The sequence below is a fragment of the Artibeus jamaicensis genome, unplaced genomic scaffold (assembly GCF_021234435.1).
Source record: "Artibeus jamaicensis isolate MK-2021 breed Jamaican fruit bat unplaced genomic scaffold, CSHL_Jam_final scaffold_537, whole genome shotgun sequence".
NCBI classification, from domain to species: Eukaryota; Metazoa; Chordata; class Mammalia; order Chiroptera; family Phyllostomidae; genus Artibeus; species Artibeus jamaicensis.
This window is the reverse complement of record NW_026522047.1, coordinates 70,764-87,315: the sequence shown is the minus strand read 5'-3', so window position 1 is coordinate 87,315 and position 16,552 is coordinate 70,764. Positions and strand designations below refer to the sequence as shown.

The 16,552-nt window shown below is 58.3% G+C and overlaps 3 protein-coding genes across 3 annotated transcripts in view; all 3 read right to left on the bottom strand.

Moving 5' to 3' along the window:
* LOC119057533 (butyrophilin subfamily 3 member A2-like) overlaps positions 1-16,552 on the bottom strand; it is a 33,998-nt gene that overhangs the window by 16,762 nt on the left and 684 nt on the right. The gene's annotated exons all lie outside the window — the stretch shown is intronic.
* Positions 5,143-8,670, bottom strand: LOC128625769 (uncharacterized). The gene is made up of 3 exons (XM_053658240.1): positions 8,500-8,670; positions 7,649-8,358; positions 5,143-5,698 (listed from the first exon to the last, which is right to left on the bottom strand). The coding sequence occupies exons 1-3, from the start codon at positions 8,668-8,670 to the stop codon at positions 5,593-5,595; spliced, it is 987 nt and encodes a 328-aa protein (XP_053514215.1). The 3' UTR covers positions 5,143-5,592.
* On the bottom strand, positions 9,756-12,300 carry LOC119041980 (butyrophilin subfamily 3 member A2-like). Its single transcript, XM_053658091.1, has 3 exons — positions 12,102-12,300; positions 11,551-11,892; positions 9,756-9,980 (listed from the first exon to the last, which is right to left on the bottom strand). The coding sequence occupies exons 1-3, from the start codon at positions 12,178-12,180 to the stop codon at positions 9,844-9,846; spliced, it is 558 nt and encodes a 185-aa protein (XP_053514066.1). The 5' UTR covers positions 12,181-12,300; the 3' UTR covers positions 9,756-9,843.

Below are 16,552 nucleotides of genomic sequence, written 5' to 3'. Positions count from 1 at the left end.
ACGTGAGGTGGCCCCGCTCACGGTGAGACTGCACGCATTCCACGTGTACGGTGTGACGAGTTTGCACACGTGTGTCCTCCCCGGGACTGCCGCCACAGAGGGTCGTAAATGTGCCGGGACCTCCGAACAGTACCTTCTGCTTCTCCTTTTCTTAGAGTAAAAGTGCTTTACATGAAATCTACCTTAACAACATTTTTTGAAAAGACTTTTACTTTTACAGAGAGGGGCAGAGAGGGAGAAACAGAGAGAAACATCCAGCTGGGGTTGCCTTTCGCACACCCCCTATTGGGGACCTGGCATGTGCTCTGACTGGGAATCGAACTGGCCACCCTTTGGTTCACAGGCCGGCACTCAGTCCACTGAGCCACAGCAGCCAGGGCCTGGCAACATCTCACGTGCACAATACCAGGTTGTTGACTAAGGTCCTTCCTACCTGCTATGTCGCCCGAGTCCTTTCATGCTGGATTCTGACACACTCGGGAAAGGGGGGCAGACCTCACTGAGCAGCCGGAGGGGGCGGCCGGGTCAGTGAACTTGTAGCACACACCCCAGGGGGTCAGAAAGTAGACAGAGCCTGAGCTCCTGAATCCCACCACCTCAGAAGACGGCCCCACACGTGTGACGCAGGTGCGTGCGCCCACCTCTGACTGCAGCGAGATGTCGTGATGCAGTCGCAACCTTCCCAGTGACAGAAACCAGCCTCCGCCAGGACTTGTCCCCTGGCGAAGGGAGGTCGCTAGTCCTTGGGGCAAAGTTAAAGGCTGAGAATTATGCCTGTTTCCCTGATGAGAGAACAGGCTCAGGGGTCAATAATTTAAAAAAGAAAGAAAAGCTTTACTCCCCCCACCGCCCAAGGCCCCCAAGTGGCAGAGATGGGACTCTGCCCCAGAGTGTGGGCCCCAAATTCATCCCGCTTCCCACGCACGAGGGTCCGTGCCTCAGGGCCCCTCAGTGAAAGTCTGCGGGATTCGGGTTACTGCCTCGTACAGTCGCTGTTTTCACGGGGCCAGAGAATCGATGGATCCGTTTCAACCCCGCACGAGGCTTCCAAAGGGTTTTCAGCCCCAGCCCCATGTGTTAAATTCATCCAGAAGCTGAGAGATGGACTGTAGTTCACTTTGCTGATAAGCACACGCCTGGCTCTAATGGAAAACAGTTTGGAACTTCCTAAAACAACTGAAACCAGAGCTGCCTTTTGACCCGGCAGTTCCAGTGCGGGGACCATTCACTCAGGACCCTGAAACGCCCGTCCGAAAGAACCCACGCACCCACCGTTCACGGCAGTGCCTTTCACAGCAGCCAAGTGCTGGAACCAGCCCAGGGCCCGCCAGTGAGTGAGGGGATCAGGTCACCGTGGACCATTTCCACGGTGGAATCCTACGCAGCGGAGAGAACGGGGGAGCTCCTGCCCTTGGCAACAGCGTGGACGGAACTGGAGCATCGGGTGACGTGAAATGAGCCAGGCGGTGAGGGACAAATGCCACACGGTGTCACCTCTGCCTGGAACCTAATCACAAAAGAAAGAAGACTGCACAATGTAACTGGGTCATTGAAATGAAGAACAAACTGGCAGTAACCAGAGGGGAGGGGGAAGGGTGTTAACGGAGAAAGAAGGGGAAGTGTTCACAGCAAAACCTGTAAAGGACCCAGGGATACAGCCAAGGGGGGGGGAGGAGGGGAGGTGGGGGGCGGGGGACAGTGGTGGGGAATGGAGAGAACCGACCTGAACAACTTGAATAAAAGTAAACACACAGCAGAGGAAAGAAAGGATTTGTCGTTGGGACGTTGTGCCGAGAAGACACCTTCAGGAGTTCTGCTGCCGTGTGTGAAATCTCACCGACGGCTCGGACCACAGTGAGAGCGCTTCCTATCCCCCCAAGGACCGCAGGTTGGATGTGTCGGCTAATGCCCTGGAGACAAACTGAACCTGAAAATGACCTCAGCATGCGGAGATGAAGAATTGAGGGGAACAGGGTGAGACGCGGCAGCCGGGAAACCGCTGGTGGGGAGCAGCCTCCGTGCGCCCCACCGTCTCAGTCAGTTCACCCCGTGGAAGCAGGTCAAGGCCGTCGGCTGCAGGTGGTCCTTCCCAAGGTCATCGTTGAAAGCACGGAATCGGGAAGGGAGGCCCTCTTGCCACATGGGGGAGGCCCCGGAGGGCTCTGGCCCTCCTAAATTAGAGGCCATGGGACTGAGAAGGCCCGAAATTCAGACGCCACCGAATCCGGCCCAAACTGGTCAGGGAGGAAAGGACACCCTGTGGCTGTCTCCACGGGGAGGTGGCTGTTTCCATGTGAATGTCCTGGGCCGGCTCCTTCAGGTCCCTGCTTGGCTGGGTGCAGAGGCTCCCAGGCGGTCAGGGGAACCGGGTGTCCCCACCTCTGACCGGCCTTTCTCTTCCGGGATGTCCCACTCTGGTGTCTTACCGGACTCCTCCGTCCTGGGGAGGTGCCACCAACAACACCAGGCTCCCCAGTGAACCTCCCATTTTCACGGGCAGCTCTTGGGTCCATCCTGGGCCTGGCTCGCACTGGTCTGAGGGGCCGCATGCCGGTGTGAGAATCAGGGCCCCCAAGCCCCTTGCGCGCACCATGAGGACCACGGAAACAACAGTGTCCACACGCAGGTGTCCCCAAAGCCACCGGCTCTGCAGGCACAGAGGGTCACCACCCTCTGTTCCTGCACCAGCGGTTGTCCTGGGGCCCTGTGTGGTCCAGAGACCAGCCCCTTGAGACTGGGGTCACCACATGCCTGGTCCGGGGGCCAGTCCCCCTCACACCCGGCCGGGGTCAACCACCAAGAGCCCCACAGAGAACAGTCACCTAGCTCGCTCGAGTCACCTGCCACTTGAGTATTCCGGGCCTGCACCAGCAGCAACTGATTCCTAGAACCTAGAGCAACCCCTGTCCTGGACGTCCCGCCTCTGTGCGCCTCTGCACGCTGCTCCCTGCCCTTCAGTTGCCATGTCCACTGCCGCGTCTACTGTTGGAATTCTCTCTCCGTGACAAGGTCCTGAGAGGGGGTGTAAGACTTCAAGGAAGCAGTTTCCAACTTGGTGGACGTGGCATGGAAGGCCCTGCAATACCTATTGTGATTGCGCTTGCTTTGGGGATCATGACCCTTTTTGCTTTAATCATTATGAATACCCTGGCAGTGATTCAGATAGTGTGCCTGGACCTTTCCCGGCTCAATGAACAGAATAATAATATCATACTAGAAACGTCAGGGAATATAGGTACAAAGAAACAACCAGAACAATCTGAGAATTCAAGCTTAATCAATAACAGACCATTGGAAAAACACCCAAGATAGAAAACTCTAGGAAATCAGGAGATGATCTCACTGCTTTCTTAGAGGGAATCAAAGTACAAAACATGTCTATAAAAGAACTCCTAGAGAAACTTAAAAGAAGTACCCTTGAAAGCCCCCTGCAACATAGGAATAGCCCCTCCTTTGCCTTGAATAAGATATATATATCAACTAGACAGAAAGAAATAACAAAAGCTGGCTAGTTATTACAAACTAAACAGTTACTAGGGAGTCAGAATTTATGGTACACAGAAAAACATTTTAAGCAAAAAAAAAAGGTAGATAGCTAAGTTAGACATCACAAGGGCCTTATAATAAATCTCCTATTTTCTCTACTCAATGTAGCGTATCCTTTTGCCCTATGACAAATTCTGAGAAACTTCAATATACAATAAGATACTTCTCATTGTCTGATTAATAGCTCTCCTGGTCAAAATAATCTTTGTTTATTATAACTGAATCTATGGGAACTTTCGTACTTTTCCTGATTACCTTTGTATTAATTTTTCTGCTTAAATGATCATGTTATACTGCAAATGTTAATCACTACCTAAAATGAAAATATAAAAACCTGCTTGTACTTGCAATAAACGGAACAGAGCTTCACTGTCCTTTGAGGCGTGTTGTCGTCTGTTACCCAGCGCCGACGCCTACCCTCACCTGTGGGACCCCTTGACCCGCTGTGGCTGGACCTCTGCATTCAGTGTACCTGCTCTCCTGGACCCTGGCTAGCCTACTGGACTACACAGGTCCCTAGGCAACTGCTGATGACAAGGACGCCGTTGTCCCTCTGCATGCTGGGAGTTGTAGTCTGTAAATGGCAGTGGCCTGGGCCCTGGGCCAGGTCTCCAGGACCTTTGGTGCTGGGAGGTAGGACAGTCCTGAGTTGAGGCTCCACATGCAGCAAGGTGCTGAGGTCACAGTGCCCACAAGAGAAGCCAGCGTTAGGGACCGGTCATCTCGCGCAGGTGTGTTGAAGTCAGCATTGAGGGACGACCGGTTCCAAGGAGGCTTAGAGGAAGGGACTGGGGGTGGACGGGTCGTGCGTTCCACGCAGAGTGGACTGTCCTGCAAATGACCCCAGGAGAAGGAAGCTGCTGACAAATTCAGTGTGACCACAACGCACGCAGCAGCACCAGAAGAGATTTGGGTTTGGGGTGCGGACTGGGGAACACAAGGAATGGCAGAGACCCGCCCCAGGGAGTAAGGGTGGGTGCAGGGAGGGCGGTGGCCAGACCCCTGCTCTGACCCCCAGTCCAGTGCTAGTGGAGGAGACTGGACTCGCGGAGGCAGGAAGGGAGCCGGAGTGGACAGAGCTGAGTCAGTGACGGGCAGCAGTGTGAGTGGAGGCAGGGCCTAGGGGGCCGGGCACACAGGTCTGGGGAGGGCCATGGGACCACCACACCCTGGGGTGAGGGGGCCCAGGGAGATGCCTGTGGGGATGACACCCACGGTTCTGGTTGGGAGAAGCAGGCTAGAGTGGCAGTGACGTCACTGAGGGACCACATGGGGGCTGAGGGTGCTCGGCGCCCCACGGGAGTGCGGGGCCGTGTGGGAGCATCTCCAAGGACTGGTGCTGCTCGGGGTGAGTGAGAAGGGGCAGGGTGGGTGGGTTCTCAGGGGAGCGCTGGAGGGACGGTGCTGTCATTCCCAGGGACAGAGGCCCTGGGGACACCAGAAAACACACAACGGGCCACTCCCAGCTCTGGTCCCTGTTTCCGGGCCCTGCACCCACAAACCACACCCAAGGTTCCCATGACTCTGTGCACGTCGCTTCCCAACAACAATACACCCAAAGTTGTTCCCGCAACAGAAATGACAACAAAACACGATTTAGAATATAAATTTTACTGCTGAAAAAAAGTATAAAAGCATGTGAAAATACTATTTAAGATACAAATCTCAGTATGCAAAGAAAGTTAGTAAAAACATATAATTAACCACTTAAAGTACTGTACAAAGGCCTCTATAGCTGGCACCTGACAGTAACTGTCCCCATGCCCTGCCCCACTGACCCAGTGACAGCTGAGTGGCCGCTGGTTTGTCTCTCACGGACTGACTTGTCTCACAGCCCTTGCTGACTAGTTCGGGGCTCTGCATCCTTACTCCCTGAGATATCCTCCGCAGCCAGCTTGTTTATAGTATTTCCCAGATGTTCCCACAGCTGCATCTCACAGAGGGGCTGCTGTGAGCCTGGAGGGGGGTCGCAGCACACCCCAGCTGCTCTGCCAGCACAGCAGCATCCCGTGGTGCTGCTCCGGCAGGTTCCCCGGGTTCTCGTGCTCACAAATGACAATGTTGTTCTCCTCTAGTCCCGCCAATCTCATGAACATCCTCCAGTGACTTTTGAGAACCTCCTGCCCGAATTCGAAGTAGATCCTGTTCATGACTGAGAAAAGAAAATCAAGGAGGGAGACTTGGCCTCGTTCCTGGAAGGCAGGTGTGGCGTGGGCTGTGCACTGTGAGTGTCCAGCTGGCGACCAAGGCCCGGGGTGGGGGGAGGCCCTGGGCGCCCAGGCTGCCCTCGCAGGAGGGACAGGAGAGCGCAGTAGGACGTGACCTGGCCGGGCTCCTGACAGGCCCAACGCTCATTCACATGGAACCAGTGAGTCTGGCAGAAGGGCCTGGGGGCCCGAGGGTGGGGAGCCCTGGGGGTGACGTGTCCTCTGAGGCGGCCCCCTCCTGTGCAGCGGGACCAGAGGGGCTGTGCGGGCAGCAGGGCGAGGTCTGTAACCTCGCTGGGCTGAGACTGCCCCACCTTCAGATGTCACGTGGGGGGTCCCCCTGAGCTGTCAGAGGGCCAGAGTATAAGCAGCACCTGGCTGTCACCTGAGCTGCAGGAGACCCGCACCCTCCTGTCCCATGACTGCAGCGCCGCAGCCCCCGGGGCCTCACCAGGCCAGGGTCACCCAGGCCTTCCCACTGGCCACTCACATCCCTGCTCAAACCCGTGGATGCGCAGTAACGCGGGGCCGCCTGCGTCCGTCCTCACGGCCAGAACTGACACTGGACGGAGGGAGGCCCGTGTGCCCTGATGTGGGCAGTGAGTGTCGGGCTGCAAGTCTGATGCCCACAGGACGTCCCTGAGCTTCCTGCGGGCCTGGAGTCCCGCTTCCCAGGAGGAAGGACACTGGGTTTTGACCACACCCCCGAACGGTCACTATAAAGGAAGACTTCGGGTGATCTACTCTCAGGGGACCCGTCCTTCAAAACGTACTTTTGTTCATATTGCTGTGGAGAGAAGGGAACAAAATAGTTCTGAGAGGAGACAGCAGGCGGCTTCCTGCGGGAACAGAGCCTCCCGAGTTGGGGTGGCCGCCGTGGACGGGGGCAGCTGGGCCTCCACACTGCTACCCACTGTCTGTCTGGGCACGTGGCCCAGCCTCTCAGGAGCAGGGGTCACAGCCCACCTGCTCTCTGGGTCACACTCCCCCAGGACACTGCCTGGGCCCCGGCAACACTGGGTTTCCTGCTGCCCTGCCCTGGAGGGACACCCAAGCCTGTACTGGACGCTGGACAGGCTCTGCACCCTTCTGAGACCCTGTGCACACGGTCCCCCCTTCCTGAAGGGTCCAGCTCCCCAGGGCCATGCAGGGGATGTCTGCTCATCCTGTCAAGCTGCACTCAGCTGTTACGGCCCCTCGATTGAAAAAGGACAGTGAGTCTCTCCCGGGCAAGGCTGGACATGATGCCCACATCTGTCCCACAGGGCCACAGGGTGCTGTGTGTGTGCCCGGCCTCTGTCACTCATGGCCGCCGGGCCTACCCCCAGTGGAGGACACACACGGCACAGAGGAGGCACTGGGGCCGCAAGACCTGGGAGGCCGGTGGGCGGTGGAGGCTGAGGGGTCAGGGCCCAGAAGTCGGGCCTACACCAGGCAGCCCCCTCCCAGCGCTGGACCCTCGGAGAGCAGGGTCCCTGGGTCTGCGTGGTTCCCTGGGACAACAGGTGTGGTGGGGGCGGTGACGGGTAGCACTATGCCCCCAAAGATGTGGACGTCCTAAGCCCAGCAGCCGGGAATGGGGCCTAGTCAGGCAACCAGGTCGCGGCAGATGTGACCTGTGGAGATGAGGCCCTAACGCAACAAGACCGGTGCCCTCGTTTAGGGACATGGACACACATACAGGGACAACGCCACGGGAACTTGAACTCTGCCCCCAGGACACGGAGACAGTAACGTTCTGTTGTTTAAGCTGCCTGGTCTGTGGAGCTGTATCGCGGTCACCTGGGAAACTCAGACAGGAAGTCAGGGGACGCAGGACGGCACTCTGCATGCATTTGGCACGTGCTCCACACAGGCAGGCGCCCCTGCCGTCACACCTGTCCAGACACCCTTACCTGCTCTGGGGCACGGAGGGCTCCTGCCCCAGCCTGGTCCAGGTCCCTGGAGGCAGCTGGGTCTGCAGCGCCTGCTCCGGGGAGGCCCCGCCCCCTGCAGGAACCACTGCCTGGAGCTCGAACCTGCTGGCTTCAGGGTCTTCAGAGGGCGTCACAGCCGTGCCCTGCGGCTCCAGCAGTGGTGTGGTTTCTGCGCCAGGGGCTGGTGAGCTGCGCCCCACATCCCGGGTCAGTGGCAGAATGGCCCTGGGCAGGGTGCCTCCCTGTAACTGAAGAGCAAAGCCATGACTTGGTGGCAGGGGCCTGCACCGCGGCCCTGCCCAATCACTTCGGGGGAAATGCCACCTCTTGTGACAGGTCGGCCAGGGCTGTGTGGCAGCAGGGAAAGTACTTCGTGGGGTCAGGTGCAGGCTCCGCCCCCAACTCCGAGGGGCGTCCCAGGCGGGGGCTGTGGTTGGACCCAGCAAGACAGGACCGCATCCAGACCCCTTGGACCTGGGCCAGCCCCCGCCCACCCCACCAAACACCTGGATCAGACTTCCGGCCTCCACATCTGGGAGACGGTCAGTTCCGTGTCTTTCACCCTGAGTTGGGGAGCACGTTTCTGCAGCCCCCGGAAACCATACCAGCCCCGTTGCCCCCGAACTCCCATGTGCACCCCGTGGTCTAGACCAGCAGAGGGGGGTCTTCACTAGCACGGCCACTCCAGGCTGTAGTCAGGGGAGTGCATCCTGCCTGAAAGGCTGAGCTGCCCAATCTAGGGACCAGCAAGGAGGGGGATGGGGACTTACTGGGCTCGTCCTACAGCTTCTCTGCAAATAAATAGAAAATACAGTCCCGTCAGGGGATACAGAGGAGGATCCGGGTGGTGGGTGTGGGCTGGGCAGGGAGGAGGTGGCCGCCTGCAGCTGGGCCTCACCTTGGGCGCTTCCCACCCGCTGCAGCTCTGCCCACGTGGCCTCTTTTTCAGCTCGTGCTCTCTCCCCTTCCTCTGGAACAGGGCCCGGATCTTCTTCCACCATTGCCACCGAAAGCACGACACTCCCGACAGGAGCCCCACAAAAATCAGCACACCAGCGCAACAAGAATAACTCTCCGAGGCTCTGCGTTCCTGAAAAAGGTGCCTGCCAAGGAATAGCGTCAGCCCCTGAAATGACCTGCCTGTCCCCAGAGTGCCCAGAACTCTTAGTGTCACCCAGTAAGTACCTTTCTCCTGGAACGTCTGCCTCCCCCATGGGATCAGATCGGGTACGAGGCAGCAGTGTCACTGAAGTCGCCTCTGCACCCCCCCCACTAATCATCTGCCCCCCAGTCAGAAGAGCCTGGTGATGAAGAACGGAACTCTGGGGCTGCAGGGCCTGGGTTCCAGTCCTGGGTCTCCTGCCTGACCAGCACTGTGACCTTAAACTAATGATATCACCATCTGTTGCTGGCATCCGGGTCAGTGAGAGCATTAAGTTAATGCTTGTACACTGCCTGACACAGGATGAGTGCCACCCCGGTTTCAGTAAATTTTAAAAACTAACTATATTTTATCTTGTTTGCACCGAAATCAGCCCCTATGCAGCCTGTGTGCATGAGGAACTATCTCCCCACACCCGCCAGCAGAGGGCGCCCGCCACTTCGTGTTCACTTCTGCTGCCTGTTCACAGGTGGAATTATTTCCCTGTTGTCAGACTTGGCATCGTCCTGTGAGTTTCACCTCTCTGTGAACTGACAATTCCCGTTTTTGCTCTTTTATCTACTGTGTTGTTTATATTGAAAAGATATGAGCTCTTTCATTGAGATTTTGGTTGTACCTATTATTCCCCCTTCATGTAGTGAGTTTGCTGATCTTCACCATCTGTACCCAAGTCCCATTGCCTGGCACCGTGTGTGACACACAAGAAGTGCTCAGAAGGTGTCTGTGACATAGACCAACTCAGGGGAACAAGCCCTGGGTCCCTGCGACGTGTGCTCTGTGTCCCACAGGGACCCAGGCCAGCAGCAGACCACTCTGCCCTCCCCCAGCTGCACCGAGGAGCCCCAGGCAGCGGGCAGAGCACTCACCTGCGATGGAAACCATGGCTGACCTTTCCTGGCCCAGCAGGGGGTTTCTGATGACACACGAGACCCCCTCGCCAGAGCCTTCTTCCAGGATCACAGAGGCTGAGGCTGCATAAAGGCCCTGGGGGTCTGCAGCCTCACCCAATGCCTCAGTGGACAATTCTCTGTCCCCTGGCGACTCTCCACTCGATTTGGGGCTCCGGGTACCAGCCGGCAGACGTGCATTTCACTTGGACCCAATCAGTCTCGTAGCCCTTCATTTCAATGTGGGGATCGGAGCCCAGTGCTGGGGAGGGAAAGTGAACTGAATCGTAGGGAGCCCTCCTCACTGGTGGGGTCTCCACAGCAGAGAGGGGCACCCACACTGACCAGTCCAGCAGGGACTCACCAGGAGCTGTTCCCAGCCTGTGCTGTGCAGCAGACTGACCCCTGATGGGGACACTGCCTGACCATGGCTGGACCCTCGTACTGGATCCAGGGGGACCTGGGCCAGAGCGGAGGCTGCTACCCCTGAGTCCCCTTACAGACTGCCCCAGCCTCCCCTCCCCCATGCCCCAGACAGGCTGGTCCCAGGCACAGCCCCTCGCCCAACCCTGGGCAAGCATGGAGGTGGTGCCCCTTACCCAAGGGGGTCCCACCCACTGCCCCATCTGCCCTGCCTGTCCTGTGGGGGCCCTGCCCTCCCGTGAGCAGGAAGAGACACACGGTGGCCCCCCGAGCGGTGACCTGTGTGCAAGTCCCCTCGGGAGGCTCTGGCTGCACCTACTGCCAGGCTGCTGGGCTCCCCCGGCAGGGACCCCCCCAGAAGTGTGTGCAGTGAGGTTGTGCAGGGGGGACTTTCCAACAGAACACGGTGCACCCAGGGACAGACAGAGGGGACTCACTACCACCTGTCCCCACCCCTGAACACAAGGAGGGGGAGGAAGCCCTGTGAGGACCTGAAACACTAAGTCCTATAAGGAGAGCTCTGTTGGAGGAGCAGTGGTCTCCAGGAAGGGACCGCAGGCTGAGGAGGTGGCCGTGGGATTCAAGGCCAGGGGTCGCACTGTCCATGCCCTACCAGGCCCCCTGCACTGGAAGCCACAGGGCAGGGCTGTGTCCAGGGAATGCAAACTGCAGCCCAGGTGCCTGGACATGAGCACCTCAGACAAGGCGCTCGGTCACTGAGATGGGTCAGGGCAACGTCAAGGTCACTCAAGGGTCGGGTAACAGCACAGAGGAAACACAAACCGTGTGCAGTGACCAACCTCCCTGTGCCAGCTAGAGTGACCAGTGACACGCCCGTTCCATCCTGACAGCGTCGTCACCAGTGCACAGCGCTGCTTCCTCATCCCCCCAAACCGCACAGAGTGCTCCCTGACGCCCTCTCTCTGGGACACCCCGGCGTCCCCGTCCCCAGGTGAGTGTCCTCCCTCCCTGCACCGAGGACAGACACAGCCTGATCAACTGCACGTGTGTTCCCGGGGGTTCGGCAGGGGACGTGGACCCCACTGGTGTGGTCCCTGCAGCTCAGCCTCCTGCACCCACAGCAGCCAACACCTGGGGGACCCTCGACCAGTGTCTGGGTCACACTGAACCCAAACACCCATGTGCCTCCCACTGAGGGGGAGGTGTCCTCATCTTCCCCGTCCCTGACCTCCTTTCCCTGCTGAGACTGGTGGGTGGCACGGGGGGACTCTGTACTGAATGCAGGAAGAAGTCACCCCAGCGGACACCTGGGTCTGTCACAGGTCTCAGAGTAGCAGAGATGGAGGTGGGGCGGTTGCTGGTGAGCAGCCCCACCTGCTCCGGGGTAGCTTTGCAGCCTCTGCCCCCCTGGCCCACAGAGAGGAGCCCAGAGCAAACCTGAGGCTCACCTGCCACCTGCAGCTCCACCTGGGCCTTTGCAGAGAAATCTCTGTCTTGGAAGTAACACACGTAGGTCCCGTTGTCTGAGGCTGTGACGTTGCGAATCTGCAGAGCAGCCGTCCCCGCAGTGACGTCCTCTCTTAAAACCGAAGTTCTCCCTCGATACTCCTCTGCCGGCGTGTCCTCCTGCCCGTGTGCGTACGTGAGCACCACCTGCCTGCGGCTGGGTCGCACCCACATCAGCTCCATGCTCTCAGCGCTCCTCTTCGGGGACAGGTGACAGGGCAGCTCAGCGTCTCCACCCACCATGGCCAGGATGGGCTCAGGGGGTCCAACCACAGCAAAGTCAGCTGGTTGTCAGAAGGGGGTGGGCTCCGTCAGAGTGAGCACGGCCAGGGCATGTCCCAGGAAGGGAGGGGAGGTGACACACACCTGCAGGGGACCTCGGTCCTAACACAGGTGCAGTGAGGACATGCCATGCAGGGGTGGGAGGGGTCCCGGGTTCTGGCTGGGCCCAAAGGTAAGGGATTCAGACACACAGACACAGGGCAGGTCCTACCTGAGCAGGGGCTGAGCAGCTGGACCAGGGTGAGGCAGACAGCGAGGGCAGGCAGATGGGGGACCAGGCACCGCACCATCCTGACCTGCTGTGCACAGAGAGAGGCCGACAGGGGCTGGGGAGCAGTGACCACCTGGAAGGGGGAGGAGAATGCCACATGGAGAGGCTGCCTCCCCAGGCCCGGCCCTGTCACCACCACCATCCCTGGGGACCCCAGAGCCTCCTCTGCAAATGTCCCCTGGGGCGTCTCTTCACCTTGGATCCCACCATGGAAGTCAGCCAGGAAACATGGAGCTGTAATGGACGTACCTTATTCCTGGCCAGCAGGGAGCACCGGGCTCTCCTGTGCCAACCTGCTCAGAAGCCCTCCACCTGCCCACACTTCCCTGCCCCAGCCAGGTGCCTGCCCCCAGACCACCCTCTGAGGAAGGCAGGCCCTGTGCTCTGAGTCCCTGATCCCGCTGCTGCCCCCTGCAGGCCGAGCTCCACACAGCAGCCAGCGCCTCCCACCCCCTCACCTCCCTCCTGCTCAGCCCCTCCCAGGGCAGAAGCCCAGGGACTTTGCACCCTGTGCTTTAAATGATCTGATGTTTTAGGGGTGGGGGTGGGGGTGAGTGGTTCAGGGAAAATGGAGACAACTGTATTTAAACAGTACAAAGTATATTATGGTGTTAAAGTCTGAAAGTTTCCAAAGTGGAGAACACATTTGCACATATTCTGGAGGATATTTATTGTTTTTCATTCCTATCATAAACCATTTGAAAATATAAAATGTAAAAGAATGGAACTTAAATAACACAATGGTAATTACATCCTTTGTTTCCTGTGACTGTGGACACCTGTGGATGCGTCTGGCTGCATGTACACAGGGCGACCCAGAAAGAGAATTTACTTATAAACACTGAGTATTCATTCTCACACCTTTAACCCTCAGTCACCCTCAAATGCTCTGTCCTGGATGGGGACACCCTTGGGGACCTCCCTCCACATCCCTGAACACTCTCTGGCCTCGGGGACTCTGACGCCTCTTAGTGCTTCTGCCGTTTTGTCTCTCATCTTACATGTCGGGATGTTTCCCTTTGGAGATTCTGTTCATCCGGGAAAGAAAAATACATTCTGTGGGTTTGGGTCAAAACCTGCTGTGGGCAGGTGGGCTGGTAAATCGGCCGTCGTGAACTGGGCCAATGCTCTGGAACAGTCCTCAAAAAAAAATTACTGAGGCCCGACACAGCCTCTCACAACAACGCCAGCTGGTCACTGATGCAGAGGGGCTCCTGGGACTCTCGCCTAGTCAGGGAGGCTGGACCACAAGGGGCCCGCCGTCCTGAAGGGAACTCCCGGTAGTTTTCCAGTCCCTCCTTGTATACCAAATATCCTGAGCTTTTTTTGTTTGTTTAAGGTTTTTTTTTTTTTTTTAAGAAAGTGAAAGGGAGGGATAAAGAGAGGGAGAGAAACATCCCTCATTGGCTGCCACTGGCACACCCCTCGCTGGGGGCCCAGCCGACGACACAGGTGTGTGTCCAGACTGGGAACCCACCAGCCACCCTTCGCTTCGCAGACTGGACCGCAAACCACTGGGCCACACCAGCCAGCGCTGAAAATGTTTATCCTTAGTCCCACAGACTACACTGTCAGGAATTACTCTTCATGAAAAACTGGCCCGGCATCAGAAAGCAGAAAGCACTTGGAGACAAATGCACCCTAAGAGTGGACAGTCTGCACCCTGACGGCCGTGAGAACCGAGAAGGGAAATGTAGGGGACACGCCATGGGGGACACGCCAAGCTCAGGGTCGGCAGGAGCAACACTGTCACACCATCCTTGCTGCCTGAAGCCAAGCGCACACTCAGGCTGTGCCTGTCAAAATGCCGATGGCCTTCTTCTCAGAAGGACAACAAAGTATCCTGAAATTTATAGGGAACCACGAAGGACACCACGTGGCAAAATAAAACATCTACAGAAAGAACAAAATTAAAGCTATTGCAACCCCTGATGTCAAAGCTCTGGCAGAAAACAGACGAGCAGGTCAATGGGACGGAACAGTCAGACACAAGCGAAACCTACACGGACAACTCGCCCATGACAGAGGAGGCGAGAACGTACAATGGGGGACACACAATGTCTCCAAATGATGCTGGGACAACTGCACACACGTGCATGGGACCGTGCTGGGTCACATCCTGATGCTGTCTGTGTACAAGAAGGACCACAGGCTGGGGAATGAGGCAAAGGTGAAGCCCCAAACCGAACCCGGGCAGAAACCCAGGCCCTCCGACTCCGCCCTTCACGCCACCTCTCGGGCACGACTGCTTGGGGAGGGCAGCAAAGGAGGAGACTGACCAGGGGGCCAGTGGAACTAATGGTCTACATGGCAGAGGAACCAGCAAACAGCGAAAAGACAACTTAAAGATGGAACAAGGTCTTTGCTGATGATAGGATCAGCCAGGGGTTAACATCCAAAATGGACAGAGAACATAGATCATTTAAAACCAAAAAATCTCCTCAAGCCATCGGACTTTGAAAATGGGCCGACCACCTGAACAGACATTTCTCCAAAGAACAGACACACGGACTCGGGTCCCCTCTGTGGTCACACAGTGTGTGGCAGTCCCAGCTCCGACTGACGTGTGTGTGAGTTGGTCAGATTTTGTTTACGAGTAACTGTGTCAGACACCTTTACATTCGGATCTTTAAGGCACACAGCTTGTGACCCGCCCCACTGACCTCTGCACGTACTTTCTCAGCAGGTCCATGACGACCTCCAGACTCAGATGTGACGTCAGAGAAACAGCCTGTGCTCCTGAGAATTCTAGACACGGATCCAAGGGAACTGAGTCCCACCTGCAGACTCTCAGCTCCCAGACTCTTGCTGACCTCCAACCAGTTGCCCCAACAGACGGTGTTGCTGGCACACAGTCCCCTGGATGCAGAACTCGCAACACCCTCCCGAGTGAGTTTCTCTTGTTCTTTTTTTCCTTTTTCTCCCTCCTTAAGAAACCCTGGCCCAGAGCTTCCTGCCACAGGTGGGAGGAGACCCCGGCTGTGCCCCCGTAGGTGGGTCACTCAACCTCTCTGAGCCTCAGATTCTGGAAAAGCCCCGTCATGCCCCGTCCTCATGCCCTGGGTCCTCAGGAGATACCGCACTTGCTGCTTACTCGTCACTGAGACAGACGTGGGTGGTGGGGAGGCTGCGGCCTTTCTAACTGGCCTGAGCCCCTGCTTGGATTTAAGTCCCTACCCAGTGCAGGGGCCTGTGGGTGGAGGGTCCCTGCCAAGTTGGCAGAACCCGAGTCTCTTCCACAGACTGCGGGGCACCCTGGCCACACTGTTCACCTGTCACACCTGCCCTTAGGGTCATTCCTACCAGCTGGGTGGTCACAGGGTCAGCTGCAGAAACCAAGGAGCCCCACGCCTCACTGCGCCCACTCACCCTCCCAGAACTCGGCACAGGACAGACAAGAGGTCTCCGAGTTGTGGGAGGAGGAGCCAGGCTCACACTCAGTCTCTGAACACACAGGAGCCTGAAAGGGGTGGGACAGAGGAGAGGTGGGGCCAGGGAACAGGCCACACCTGGTCCCTGCGGCCTCTTCCTGAGGAGGCCACAGCACCTGGTGGCCGATTCCCAGCACAGCACCATCGCCTGTCTCCTTCTGGGCTGATAAGCCCGCTCCATGTGTCCCAGGGGCTGGGGACCTGGCTCACCCTCGGCTCTTCCCGACATCCTGCAGCTCCGGGAAGAGGGGTGCTGAGGGGTCACCCCTGGGCCCGCCCCCCGCCCCGCCCCCCGGGAGCGCTCCGCAGCATCTGCACCCCGTGCCCAGGTCCTCCAGAAACAAGCGTCCACCCCGTTGTACGGGAGTCGATTTCTAGCAAATAAAAGACCGTTTTCTTAAGAGAAACTCTCCCGCCATCCTCGATGGGGTGGCTTTGGCTGTGGCAACACCTGGGACTGCGCGCCCGCGCCCCGCCCTGCTCCTTGCCATCCAATCCTGCCTCCAGGCCCCCGACTCGGAGCCACCCTTGCCCGGCCCGCACACATCCCCACAGACCCACAGCAGCGAGTCCGGCCGCCAGGCTCCACCGAGGCCCGGGCGGAACGTGGACACTCTCCAGTCCCCTCAGAAAACTGAGGACCCACCTCAGGTTCCGCCGAGCCAGCGTCACCTGCACCAGGGCGCGCGCCCCGCGGAGCGGAGGCAGCCCCAGCCCCGGGCACCACGGACCCTCGGCTCCGCAGGGCTGGAGGAAGGCGGTCCGGGGACGCCTGGGCAATGGCTGCCCAGAGAGCAGGGGTCGCCAACCTCCGGCCCACGACCGGTCCCGTTACCAGCGTGTTAGGAACCGGACGACCAGCAGAGCTCAGCTGCCCTCCGCGCTCTGCTCCCCCCGCCCCGGGCCCCTCCCGTAGAGAATCTGGGGTCCCGCAGGAGTGGGACGCGGGGGCGCCCCTGA

What these genes read in the sequence shown, in the direction of transcription:
- LOC128625769 (XM_053658240.1), bottom strand. Translation starts at nt 8,670, where the DNA reads ATGGTGGAAGAAGATCCGGGCCCTGTTCCAGAGGAAGGGGAGAGAGCA. An exon ending in CACCACCCGGATCCTCCTCT is followed by an intron (nt 8,359 to 8,499) that starts GTATCCCCTGAC and finishes CCCTGACTACAG; the next exon opens with CCTGGAGTGGCCGTGCTAGT. An exon ending in CCCTCCGTGCCCCAGAGCAG is followed by an intron (nt 5,699 to 7,648) that starts GTAAGGGTGTCT and finishes TTCTTTTCTCAG; the next exon opens with TCATGAACAGGATCTACTTC.
- LOC119041980 (XM_053658091.1), bottom strand. Translation starts at nt 12,180, where the DNA reads ATGGTGCGGTGCCTGGTCCCCCATCTGCCTGCCCTCGCTGTCTGCCTC. An exon ending in GCTGCTCAGCCCCTGCTCAG is followed by an intron (nt 11,893 to 12,101) that starts GTAGGACCTGCC and finishes TCTGACAACCAG; the next exon opens with CTGACTTTGCTGTGGTTGGA. An exon ending in GGTGGAGCTGCAGGTGGCAG is followed by an intron (nt 9,981 to 11,550) that starts GTGAGCCTCAGG and finishes TTCCCTCCCCAG; the next exon opens with CACTGGGCTCCGATCCCCAC.